General features: G+C 47.8%; 1 protein-coding gene across 1 annotated transcript in view; it reads left to right on the forward strand.

Moving 5' to 3' along the window:
- Positions 1–9,907, forward strand: part of CDHR1 (cadherin related family member 1) — a 38,490-nt gene extending 28,583 nt beyond the window's left edge. Inside the window, exons 15-17 of the mRNA XM_026043060.1 lie at positions 2,156–2,384; positions 3,357–3,611; positions 9,365–9,907. Of these exons, the coding sequence (XP_025898845.1) occupies positions 2,156–2,384; positions 3,357–3,611; positions 9,365–9,907 (1,027 nt within the window). The remainder of the gene's footprint in view (positions 1–2,155; positions 2,385–3,356; positions 3,612–9,364) is intronic.
- The last annotated feature ends 3,896 nt before the right edge of the window (positions 9,908–13,803 follow it).

The raw sequence follows: 13,803 nt of genomic DNA on the forward strand, positions 1-13,803 counted from the left end.
CTGTTCATACTTAAAGATGAACTTCTCTTGTTGAGGTGAATGCTACTTAGGAGGCACAATCAAAGGCCAAAATCCTAGATATTAAGGGTGGACTCTTCTGTAGCCAGAAGGATGTACATATGGGAGCATTTCCAGGATGGATTATTTTGAGCTTCTCGCTAAGTCCTTAAGCTAGCTGCTAACTGGGTAGAGGCAAGCAGGCAAAGGTCGTGTCATACAGTCAGACCTCTCAGGTTTAAAATGTAGCAGCTGGTGCAAAGAAGCTTGTGAAGGTTGTTGACAAAGGATTTAGGAAAAAAAATGCAAGTGCAAGTTTATTTTGCTTGGTGTTATAGGGATGTTCTGATTCACTGTTCTCATGCTTTTAGATGAGTAAATTTAGCTGTGTGGACACTTTTTTTTTTTTTTTTTTTTTTTTTTTTTTTTTTTTTTTAGCCTGATTTCTTTTTTTCCCTTTTGCTTGTGCCGGGCTGGCATGGCTCTCCAAAGCTTGATCAGTTTTCTGGCTCTTGGATCTCCAGATCTACTAACAGATAATTCATATGCAGATTTTAGAGTTTCAGTTAGGAGCAGGATTTTTGTGTCACTCATAAATGCAGTGACAAAGAGGTGCAGTGCAATAAGAGGAATAACACTAACTTTTGAAGATACAGCCCTTACACCAGTAATCCTGTGTCCAAGCTGCTACTAGGAATGGAGTACTCTGCTGTAATCTCCTTATAGCTCAGTACCTCTGTTCATCTCTAAAATGAGGATGAAGAGTGTCCTCTCTGCATGATTAGGCTGGACTGGGCTGCAAGGAGGCACTGAGCACAGGTCTCCTACCCTGAGCTGGACAGCACTTCCCTCACGTTCCTCCTGGACATCAGCATCTTCGCTGTCATCTGGAGTGTAGTTGTATTTAACAGGGTAATGCAAACAACTGATGAATCTGGATTATTAAGGATGTTTTCAAATCATTTTCCATTTAGCTCTCAGAACAAAAAGTATTTTCTATCTTTTATATTAGTTACAAGAATACATAAAACCTTCCATTTGTTTAAAACTCCCACTGTTTGGACCAGKGCTGAGAGTCCATTTAAAATTATACACTGTTATTATCTTCTCTATAAGCGCAAACCTTTGCCTGTCACTCTTGATAGTGTCTCATTAATTAGATGTGTAGAATTGAACTTGCTACAGAGACATCTGAACATCCACTCCATCACTTCTGCAGAGAAGTGATTATTCTGGGGGGAGCCACTTTGTCCTGCTTTTTCTGGGATTTGAGAGCAGCCATTTTTCTTACCTATTCTGAGATGCTAAGAGCTTAAATATGACATGCAGCACGCTTCCCTCAGCTGCTGAGGGTATATCAGTCAATCTTAATTTATTAGGACATGATCTAATACATTGTCCTTATAAACTGAACAAATAGGCCGTTCTTTAATGTTTTAACACAGCGAAGTCACTGTGGGAGAAGTCCCTCACACTGAACATTTCATGAGGACAAAGGCTTTAGCAAAAAACTCATCTAAAATGGCTAATGTGCAATGAATAGAAAAGCACTGATCATTCCGTGGTTTTCAAGCCTAAAGGAACAAGCAAAAATAGACTGAATATTTTGTGAATTAGCACCTTTTCAGGTGTGTTCTCACCATGATGCACGAAGATCTCAGCTACTTCCCAGCCCGGGTCTTCAGTACAGCACATGTACATGAAACCATCTGGGCTCGGTTCAGCTCTCAGCACAGCCTGAGGTGGTGGGGAAAGGAAGGCACCTCTCAGTACTTTTCCTTTACCCCAGCAATTCCTTACTATGTGGAGGGGAGACCCAAAGTGCAGTGATCTGCCTCCTTCCTGGGCTGGATGTGCAGCTGCTCCTGAGCACCCCATTTCCCTGCCACTTCAGTAGCTGAGCAAAGCGAGGCACAGAGCAAAGGCTGTCGCAGGCCTGAGGACTTGGTGTTTGCACAGGCTGTTTTTGCAGAGGCAGCAAATGGTTATTTTGGTGTGCAGTGAAAGCCACAGACCACCACTAAGCATGAATCAGCCAGCCCCAAGTTAAGTTTAGAGTACTAATCTCGGGGGCAAATCCAAGGTTTAGAACCCACCTTATAAACATGTTAAGTGACAAAAAAAAAAAATCTCAAATCTTGCCATGCTTCTTTTCCAGGTTCTTAATCCACCCGTCCACAGGTATAATTTACACCCAGCCCTGGGCTACATTAGATGCTGAAGTGAACTCGAAGTACAATTTCTATGTGAAGGCAGAGGACACGGATGGGAAGTACAGCTTGGCTGAAGTGTTTATTACGGTCCTGGATGTCAATGACCACTCTCCAGAGTTCAATGAGAACATCCAGGAAAAGACAATGATCATTGGGTCACCAGTGAAGATAGAGGTGAGACACRGCACCACGTGTCACAGCAGAGTGCTTTGAGAACCCCCAGCTCTGCCTTCTTTTGCTCTAGGATCATAATGAGGGCCTAAGAGCTGGCTTTTTGTGGAGCTCTATTTACTCCACACATTTATTTATCTATGTAAATACATATGGATTGAAACAGTCATAGTATTGGCAAACTGAAGGAAGAGAAATACACTTCTATAAGCAAAGAATGTTCACTTTCAGTATTTGAACAATCTGCTGGAGGAAAATGGATTATAGAATCTCATCAGAGGAAGCCCAAGAAAGACAACTGAAATGGATTATAGAATCTCATCAGAGGAAGCCCAAGAAAGACAACTGAAAGCACAGAGTTTTAAATACTTGGCCTTCCTTCAGTGCCTTTGTGCTCAACCTCATAAGTTCTCTTTGCGGAAGACTTTATAGTGAATCAGTACAGTGATTTGTGGAACAGGAGGTTAAAAAAAAAAAAAAAAAAAAAAATCAATTCGTAGCAAAGGAGCAAACCCCTCTACCCTACAAATTTGAATGCATATAATCAAGCCTAATTGCACAACACCTGAAGCTGGATAAAATAACTAGCGGAGCATAAAGATTAGATAGCTATGCTTTGAAGAGAGTGGAGCTGATCACATTGTTCTCCATTTACTTAATATTTGTACCCATTCTGTGTAGGCAACTCCCCAGTAATGGRCCATTTGCATTCTATAGATAGGTCATTATTCACTTTTTCCACCGCTTTAGTCTCCAATAGAAAACGTTTATAAAAGAGCTCTAGTCCTGCTGTTTTTCACTAGAAAATGTAGCACAGCTGATAGGGGAAAGGCAAAATAGTTTCCAGGAGCGCACAATAACAGCCCAGTAACCTCAAAGCAGAGATATGTGAAGTGAATGCTCAAACCTTCTGAATTTTGTCTCTGGTCTAGCTGCAAACTATAACTTCTTTGTTCTGTACCCTTCCTGTACCAGGCCATAGATCAAGATGCAGAAGAACCCAACAACATTGTTGATTATTCTATCATGCAAGCAGATCCAGCCAACGTGTTTGATATAGACCAGAGCACAGGGGAAATCAAGCTGAAATCCTATATCCGTTCCCTGGACATCATCCACAACATCACAAAGAACAAGGACTGCATCTGGTCGCTGGTGGTGCAGGCCAAAGACCGAGGCTCCCCTTCCTTCAGTACCACTGCAGTTCTGAAGATTGATATCACAGAGGAGGTAAGCAAGGAGCTTAGAAAAAGCCTCATGGGGGATGATCCTTGAATGGCATCAAAGAAAAATCATTTTTGCTCCATTTCTGAGAGCATTTTTAAATGCTTCAGGAATTCAAATCAGACAAAGTTGCCAGTCCTCACTTGCCCTTTTTGGTAGCTCTGTAACATGCAGTATTTCTAGATCCTTGTAATGAAACCATTTACAACAAATGTAAAAGACTTTTTGGTGAGAGAAATTGCAAAGATATAATGTGCTTTGAAGATGACTTCTTTGCATCTATCTGTTAGAACTGGATGCAAAGTAGGGTCTGTGGACTCCTGGGAGTAAATCCCAGCTGCTCAATTTCTGATCTTTATTGCAGTTGAGGAGAAAGGAGGAGGAGAACAATCTTTCCTCCCTAGAAAAAGTGGAAAGTCGCTGTGGACAGCATGAAAGATAGCAGACCGGTTTTGCAGTCAGCATAGGTGAAATGGGAGGAGAGACAACAGTACAGAAATGCTTTAAAGGGTATAGAAATTTAACTGCAAGTTTAGTAACTGCAGTATTATCAGCACACAACACAAGGTGACTTCAATAGATTGTCCCCATGAGTTGAGTTTCCTGTTACTCATTTTTGGCAAAACAAAAGAATAAGTAGCAATTCATCATGAGCAGAGCATGCGTGCAGGGTTTCTGTTCATTGTAACTGCTTGGGTGTGCATTTAAGTGGGTAACAGCAGGAAGAAATGGGCTTTAGCAAGAGTAGGAGCATCACCAGCCTGACAGTCTGTGGATCACACACACAATGGGCAAAAATACAAATCTCTTTCCACGGGCCTTCCCTCGGTCTTCCCTTCGCTTGGCCAAAATAAGCCAAATACTTCTTTACATATTATCATCTCTCCATTTTCCCTGTCTCCTCATATCCCACTGACATCCCTATTAGGGGTATTTCTGTGACACTAAGAAGAAAGCAGCCTCCTGCAGAGCGCCCCTTCCCGCTCCCCAGAGGTGCAGATTTGGCACAGGGGGTGGAAGGGAAGGAGGCCAGGCCCCGAGGACACGGGCTCCTCTCAACACGGCTATTTCCATCTTCCCTTTCTCTTCTCCTTGCCAAGTGCAATCTCTGAGGTAGCAACAGCATCTTCCTTCTCCAACTGAGTAGGTGTCTTCAGCAGGATCTGTGGTACTGATCTCATCCTATGGCCTCAATTAGTTTCTGTACTAATTACTCCATTACTTCTTTCATTGCTTGTAGCTATTTACTCTTTTTTTTTAATCTTACATCATCACAACCAATAACATCTTTAATCATCACAACCAATAACATCTTTAATCATCACAACCAAAAACCACTGTGCTCTGGCTGTCTGCAGTGTCTTTAAGTTAGCAGTTTGGGGGGCATTTTTCTATTACTGATTTTGGATAAGGAATACTCTTTCTAAAGACATCCTCTAGATGTTTCCTGCAGTGTTAATCACATCAAGTAATTAACAGGCATATTTTCTGATTAACATTCACCATTGCAATTAGCACAAGGCCACACCCTTTGAGAGAGTTGCCTTGCAGCTAAGTTCAGCAGAACTGCACAGCAAAAGCACCTTTTGCTCTTAGAATGTGATTAGAATGTGCTCTTAGAATGTGCTCTTAGAACTATAAAAGGTTCCAGGGGCCATTTAACTGAGTGGTTTTTATGGAAACTTGTATTGAGTGATGCATCTGTTAATCTCCTATCCTTTCTTGACAGAATAAGAAACATGCTGAAAAGACTTTGACCATGTCTTATTATGTCTTATTAAAAAGGGAAAATCTATTCCTGCTACTTGAGACGTTTCAGTGATATCTGTCCCTGCTCTTTTGATCCTGCAGCTTGGTGTGATTGAGGGGGATCCCTGTCTCTTCATGGCTCCACTGAAGCTCTCTAAGTATGTGGGGGTGTTTGTTTACAGCTCTTCACTGAGGTTTAAATCCATGTTTAGACAGTGTAATCTGTGATATTTTTAGTTCTTTATAGATTTGGCCGCTCCTTCAGCTCCTAAATATAGCTAGTGAATCTCAGTTGGAGCTCCCATGACTGCAACCTGCCAGCAGGATCTTCTGTGAGTTAATTTGGGTGTTTCTTCCTCTCCCTTAGCAGCACCCACAACCATGGGGATTGTGTCTTTGCTGTTTGCAGCCTGCTCTTTCCACAGCTACATGGACCTTAGACAGAACTGGGCAGAGCAGGTTTATGCAATTTAGGCCCTGCCTTCTGCTCGTTTTCATGTTGGAAAATAATGCAGGCTGTGACACCACCTGCACTGTCTGTAACGGGCAGCGGGCTGGCACTGCCGCTGCTTCGCCCACTCGCTCGGATGCCTAAACATAGCTGGAGAGGCTGGGGATGGAGGCGCCCAGCCCAGATCTGCTGGGTCCTGGTGCAGGATGTGCCCCCCACCCCATCTACCTGCGCACCCCGCAGCCCCCGGAGAGCCTCCAGGAGGGCGGGTGTCTGCAGGCAGCAAGCGGCCACGGCGGGAGAGGGAAGAGCAGAGCCCCGGAGCAGAGCACGGAGCAGAGCCCCGGAGCAGAGCCCCGACTCTCTGGGGAGCTGCAGGGCCCTGGCAGCCCTGCCAGCTGGATGGGGCTCGAGGGGCAGCAGCAGGGGAGGACACCCCGCATGTCACAGAGGGGTCTCCCTCACATGTGCAGCCCAAACGTGTCCTAGCAGCCCTCAAACAGCAGCGCTGGAACCAGCCCCAAGATCACTGCTGGTAACTCCATAGTTTATTTTTTTTTTTTTTTGATTGCAGTCTTGACTGTAGCTTGGACTTTTCCTTTCTTCACGTTCATACAGCAGTGTAACTATATCTGGACTTCGGCCACGGTTCTTTAAACCCTCTGGTCATTCCCAACCTTTCCGGAGGCCAGTTTTCATTGTAGTTAGAAGTCACAGTAAAAAATCATCTTTTGTGAGTAGGGGTGATTTAACTCCTCCRATGTCTATTAGAATAGAGACTTTTTCTTCCAGTTTCTGCCCCTGAGACAGATGATAGCTCTTCCAATACCAGCTTTTATTTCTCAGTGTATCTRCCCTTCTTTAGTGTTTGCAAGAAAAAATCAACAGTCTTCAAAGTGCAATATGCCTCTTAGCAAAAAATAACAGCAGCCCAGTGAAGTACCGAGGGCTGCTGTTTGGTGACCTGGTTCAGATGTGTTGTCACTGATGGCTACACAGACTTGCAGCTGTGCAGGGGGTACAGAAGCAAAGTGCTTACCCCTGCCTGTGCAGCTGCCCCCAGCTGTTGCTGCCGCAGGGGCTCGGACTGCCCTCAAACCCGTGTTAATCAGATGGGCCACAGCAAAGATGCACACAGGTTTTTGGTGGCACATGGTAAGGCCTCCCCTTGGGCAAACAGATGCTGCAGCTCCTGGGTCCTGTAAATATCATGCCCTTGGTTAACAGCAGGTTTGTCACTGTAGGCTTGCAAGTGCCTAATGGTTCACACACACATCAGAAGAGAGGCAGCATCCAAGCATGGGCCAATACTGTCCTTTTATAGTGCCAACCCAGTAACCAGAGCAATGGCTGAACCAGCATTAATGGCTTTAACTCTGATGTTAATCACCTGTGTGTAGCTAGAAACTCCAAGCAGGAGCTGAGGCCAGTGAGAGCTGGGGCATCTAGTGGAGCTGAGCTCTGAATCTCCCTGTCAGAACCTCCCTGGGACTGTTTCACCCTGACAGCATAGATAGCTATATCCAATGCTATTTATTCATGATTTTCCAACAGCTAGTCAAATAATTGCTACTGATACATACTGCCTTCTTAAGTATATGTCATCTCTCTCCTTGTGTTGTTCCTATACTATTTAGCCTTCACTGCCAAGCTGCAGAATAGATTTTGACAACAGGTATAATAAATGGATGCATCTCGGGTCATGTACTACTTAGCAGGGTTTATCTGACACTTAATTCATCAGGCTTTCACATAGAGTTAAGTGAGCAAGGGTAGAATTTCTGTCATCTGATGGGATCTAGGTGCACAAAATCCATCTAATGTAGAACAGCAAAGCTGATCTGAATGCAGCCTCCCCCRAAGTTGTGTGCTGCTCAGCTCCATTGCTAATTAAGCGATGGAAAAATCTCTTTGCACAGCAGAATAGCAAAGACTGGTCTTCATCAGTATGGTTYAGTATGGTAAAGTCATCCATGAATTTCAGCAATATCTTTGCCCGTTTCTCTTTTGTCTCTCTCTCATCTTGCTTTAAACATCTAAAAGCCACATGTTCAAGTGCAAGCTCGTCTCAAGGGTCCACAAATAGTCACTGTCTTTGACACCTCTTTTGTCAGACAAGTGACAGCTCATCTACTGGAGGTGCCTGTTTCTCCTCACGGACTAAATGCTGGGCACCTCCACYGCTTATGTAGATGACCTTAGATGTACAGAGCTGGGGAGGTGTTGCCCTCCTGGAGGGTTCACTCCCTGAAGGATCTTGTGGCCTTTCCCAAATCTCTTGTCATCAAGATAACCTTTCACACGTGTGCATTTGTTGCGAGCTCCTCCARAAATGTAGTCTGGGCAAGTCTCCATGCATTGGGGTGCTCTGCRTGTCTTGCTGCTTTCCCTCTGTCCCTCATCAGCCAAGTGTTTGTAAGTATTCCTGTCGTCATCTCTCTTTTTAGTATTTCTAGATTTAGTTCTACATCATTACAGAGGTCTCATCTCCTGTGCCTAATTCAAGCACTTATCTCCCCTTATTTTACATACTGGCTAGTCTATACCTGTTCTGCTCTGGTTCCCTGGTTATATTTATGATAAATACCGACCTCTTTCAAATGTAATCGTGCCTGGGTTGACCATTTCTCTTATTTTTGACATTTCCAGATCAAGTCCAGGGTAAAATCCTATATTTTAGGCCTCAAGAAGCGTCCGTGGACAATATTTGGGATTTGCACGAGTGGCGTCCTGTCCGCCATTTCGGTCACAATGGTGATCTCCACCGTCACCTACTGGAAAAGTGTGAAAAGATCCAAGCTCCACCCGCAGGGGAAATTCCGCAAAATAATCCGGGCACCTCCGAGACGCACAATGTGCTCAGCTGCAAAGTGAACTGGCCATTCATTTGTCCTTAATATGCCATACGTAGCTTATGCTAGTGCTTCTTGATGATAAAAACAAAGCTCTTCAGCTCTACTCACATCCCCTACCTCGCAGAGTTTGTTATGTCTGTAAAAGAGTACTTGAAAACAGAAGGCAGCACAGACCTGCCAACTGCTCAGGTGTACAGTGTGATTTAAAAGGCCAAGTTGTTTCCAAATCTTTTCCGTGCTATATTCAGTAGCAGTCCTATACACTRCATCGCTGTATCACCCGCAGCTGGTTTTGAAAGATCCTTTTCTCTTCATAAAATTATCTTTCAACACAATGGTTCAGCACTATTGTTCTTCAGAAATGAATTCTGAAGCGTATTATAACAATGCAGCTGGAGATCCGAGCGTGAATTGTTTCCTTGCTCGGGCAAGTTAAACAGATCCTGTGGTGATACCCAGCACTCTGGCAGCAAGTCGCCTGCAGGTTGCCGTGTTTGACAGTCCCTGACAATGCTGTAGTGTTTGCCTAGGCTGCTGCTGTATCCAAATTATCCAAACCCACGTTGGTGATGTGACTCTCACTTTTTTTTTGTAGGCAACTTCTATTAGCCAACCCTGCTTGTTACATATTTTGGACAAATGAAATTTCTGGGTCACTGTCTGTCCCATAGCTTGTCACGTGTTTTCTTTGTACTCTTTTACAGACTCTTCACAAAGGGCCTATGGCCGCCTTTTTGATGCAAACTAAAGATAACCCCATGAAAGCCTTAGGGGTGCTAGCTGGCGTCATGGGCATCATGGTGATGATAACGGTCATGATCTCCACCGCCATGTTCTGGCGCAATAAGCGGTCCAACAAAGTCATGCCCGTGAGGAGGATCATAAAAAAGAGGCAGGTGCACCCGCCCCGCTCGGTCCGCATGGAGTGGCTGAAGCTGAGGAGATCCAGCAACGCCGCYGAGAAGTTCATGGTCGAGGAGGACGCCGGCAACGAGAACAGCAACAACAACGCGCGGGCSGGGGCCGCAGTGCCGCCGGCACCCACCCCGCCGCCGCCGCCCGTGCCAGCCTGTGCGGCGGCCGCTCCCGCATGGCACCTGCCCACCGTCTCCGGCTCCCTCGCGCCCACCTTCAGCAACAGGCCCCTGARGAAGAAGGGCCCGGGCGGCGCGCACAGCGCCCTGGTCTCCGAGCTCAAGATGAAGTTTGAGAAGCGCAACGCGGCGCTCGGGGWCCCGCACATCTAGGCGACGTGGCCGGCAGTGGCTGCGTGCGGCAGTGTGTGTGTGCTGTGCTCTTCCCCGTTCCGTCCAGCACCCAGCGAGTGGCTCCTCAGTGTGATGACTGCCCTTCACCTTGTGCATGTACCACGTGCCGTGGTCCCACCATGGCCAATGCTGCAACCTGCGCCTCGATGTGACTGCGGTTCCTGCAGGTTGTGTGTCCTCCCCAYGTCTGTCACCGGGCCCCTAACTACTGAGGTCACCCAGCGCATCCCCAAGTGCCCGGTGGTTTAGGCTGCCTCTGCTTCACAGTCCTGGCTTTTGGACAGTGGTGTCCTGCAGCTTCCTAGTGACAGATTTCACCTGGCCGAGCCCACAGGTCTGAGGTGCCTGAAAACTGATCACTCCCAGCGAGCAACCTGTGGGCCTGGCTGCGGTGAGAGATCGGCACCGCGCGGAGGTTCTCGGCCGGGYACGTGTCCCTGTGCACGAAGAGCTCCCGGTGGGCCGCTCGTGTCACTTGTCCTGGATGCTTGTCCTAGACGCTGGGCGCTCTGAGCCGGCGCTGGGAGGCATCCTGTTCCCTGCCGCTTTGGCTGGGCTTCTGTGATGGGTGTTGACAGGATGCTCTCCACTTTGACACTAGACTTTCCTGCTGATAAGAGAGCGGGAGGGCCGCTCCAGTCCTTTAAAGCCCAGCTGGGGCAGGATGAACGCGCGGAAGCTCAGTAACGGCGCTCKTGCGGTGCGGCCTCCTTTCCACACCATGCTTCCTAACGAGGGGGAGGCCAGCGGGAGAGAGGCCTGATTAAAGCAGCAGGGAAGGTGAGGTAAAGCTGCGAGAAAAAGCGGTAAGTGAAAAATAGGGACAAGTGCTGCAGACCCACGTATGTTGGTTGGGAAAGTGTCTGGGAGAATTATTTGTTTTTGAACACTCCGGCAGGAGGTGCTGGAGGAGGTATTTCATCACTTCTCCTGCCTTGGGACTGATGAGCACAAGATGAGGTTCCCTTAAAATATTCTAGTTTGTCTTCTCAACATTTTTGGCTGAAYGTTGCAAGAGGTAAGAAGGGGGTGGGTTCTTAGGGACCAGTTTTTTCCCTGTTRTGTGGCAGCAAGAAGGCACTGGAGGCAGCACATCCGTCCTGCTGGGTCTGCTCCACAGTCCTGCAGAGCTGCATGCGCTCATTCCTGGGAATGCCTCATCCTGGACCAGGAGGGCTGCCTGGACACCTGGGCGCTCTGCAGAGGGGAGGGGGACTGGGACATCAGCTCGTCTTTTGGCCACAAAGCGGAAGCAAGTGCGCGCTGGCCTCGGCGTGAGCTCCGTGCCTGCTGCCGTCGCTGGCAGAGGCAGGAGCGCCCGCAGGCAGAGGCAGGAGCGCCCGCATGCCGGTGCTGGCCGCCTGGGGGGCTTTTCTAGGAGCTGGGTTAATTCAAGGGTTAATTCAGGGCTCTGTCATTTCAGCCAGCCCAGCAGCTCCCTGCAGACCTCCTGCGGCCCCGCTGCCCTTTGCAGCAGCCTCTTCCCGGCCTCTCCTGCCCCACGGGCCTGGAGGCTGGTGGCAGCACTGGAGCCCTCGTGCCATCCCCGGGCTGCCTGACCCTGGTGTTGGCCAGGGTGCTCCAGCTGCCGTCATCCTTTCCCTTTAAGGTGTGTGCTATATATGTTTAGCAAGCCAGGCTTCCCTTCGTTTGCACTGTGATTTAGTTTAGGGGGCAGTTGCTTGCACTGAGGAGCAATGATATTTGGAGGGCAGAAGACAGGATCTCCTTCTTGTGCCTCCCTCTGTTGAGGACTGCATGGGAGACCTCCGTGGGCGAGGAAACAGGCACCCATAAATTGCATCTTCGCAGGCGGTGTGAATGCATCTTCAGGCCATGCGCCTGTTGGTGGGTGCCACACGTGCGGCCTCGCGCCCACGCTGGGGGTGGCACGGCTGCCTCCCCTTTCATCCCTGCCAGCACTGGGTGATAGCAGCGCAGCCCCCAGTCCCACCCGTTGGGCTGGCCCCTGCGCTGGCGCTGTCCGTCCTTCCCCGAGCACCCTGCTTGTGGGGTACCAAGTTCCCTGAGGAACCAGAAGGCTGTTGTTAATCTGTGCTACTGTTTTCCTGGTGTTGTATSAAAGACAGTATTTAATGGTCACTCTCAAGTGAGGAAAGCCTATAAGGACTGTTCAATTAGGTGAGATTTAGGAGGAATTATAGGCTTATAGTCTTAGAGATATATTTAAGAGGGAATAAAGATGTTTTATTATTATGTTGTAAGACTTTTTTCCAGTTATGCTGTGTTTCAACTTTATTTTTTAAATAAATGATGATTTTAAAAATCTGTAAAAGTTGCTCCTGCTCCTGGTGCGTTTCTGCTGTCAGTGAGGAGCTTCTGGTTGCTTTAAACAGACAGGATTCCTGGGCAGCCCCAGGGCAGGAGAGAAAGGAGCAGAAACCCTCTCTTGAGAGGGCAATTTACATTGGTCTTTACCAATTACAATTATAGGTGTATATTTTTTGCACTGCCAGTGCTCTCTGAGTCTACTGTTACCATCTCCTGCCTGCAGCGTGTGCTCACCCCGAGCTCTGTCTTTCCCCACCTGCTGCTGTGGAGGTTGCAGCAGCCAAGGCAGGACAAGGCTCTGCCCCTGGGCTCGCCCGGCCTGGGAGGAGGCCTGACCGGGTCTCCTCCCTTAACCTGTCAGTGCTGAAATCAGGGTCTGCAGTGCACTTGGGCCAGTGAATCTGTACATTTTGTCTCCAAGTTGTTCTGTTGCAGCTGGAGAGGCTAACCTGCTTAAGGTGGGCTTACTTTTTTTACGGTTTTATTTAATACCTTTAGTAAAATTTACCCAGCAAATACAAGTTTGTAATGTGTAAACTTTACGAGATATATGTATTTTTTTTAAGCTTGCATTTGTGCCCACAGAGGCAAGGAAGTGCCACGTGAYGGGGCTAGCTGCACAGCACAGGCAGTGCAGGGAGCTGAGCAGCGCGGGCTCTGCGGCGTGGGCAATGATGCAGTGGGGCAGCTCTGTGCTGCAGCCAGGGAGCCCATGCTGAGCCCTGCCGCGCCACCCTGCGCTCCTCGGGTCAGGATCCTGGGCAAGTCTTARCTACGGAAGGTGAGAAATAAAGGAGCAGCTGCAGCTTCTGAAAATCATTTATTTATAATGGTTTATTATTTTAGCACTAAGAGTAACAGGACCGCAGCACTGACAAAACACGTGGCTTGGTGAGAGCTGTGCAAGACGAACAGGCCACAGAGTGTGTGGGGAAGGAGACGCAGGCCTCAAGGGAGACAGCACAAAATACATAAGGACGCCTATCCTGGGTCACCAAAGCAAAGCGCACCTAACAAGCCACAGTGCCACAAAGCCAAACCAGGTGTGCGGCTTCGTGGCTCCCTACAGCGGAGGCTTCACCTACTCAGGCTACTTACGGTGCCTGCAGCAGCACCCAGTGCCCGGACGCTGGGGCCCTCGGCCACCTGCTCTGGCCAGGCTGCAAAGCGTGAGGATGAGAGCGAGAGCCGCCCGGGCAGCAAGGCCGGCTGCTGGTACAGCGTTTTGTCTGCCCCGTTTTTAATTCCTTTTTGTTTTTATTTTCCTCTTTGTTTCTTCTAAAGAGAGATTCTTCTACTCAGTGACTGTGAGTTTAAAAAAAAAAGAAGACGTACACAAAAATAAATGCACATCTGTATGGAGCAGTCACTGTGGAAAAAACAAATCCACCCCACACAAATGTACTTTGAAATATTCTTACAAATTGAAAAATATTTTTTTATGATCCTCTTAAGCTTGACAAATATTGTACAGCCCTGATGGTAAGTAGCTGCTGGAACACGGCCCAACGGCACCGGCCTGTTGTGCAGCCCTGCTGGGAGCACAGCTGGGCAGGAGCGGGAGCTGGGGCCAAGGCCGGGCG

Source organism: Nothoprocta perdicaria, unplaced genomic scaffold (genome assembly GCF_003342845.1).
Source record: "Nothoprocta perdicaria isolate Ctin4 unplaced genomic scaffold, notPer1 scaffold_32, whole genome shotgun sequence".
In the NCBI taxonomy this organism is placed as follows: domain Eukaryota; kingdom Metazoa; phylum Chordata; class Aves; order Tinamiformes; family Tinamidae; genus Nothoprocta; species Nothoprocta perdicaria.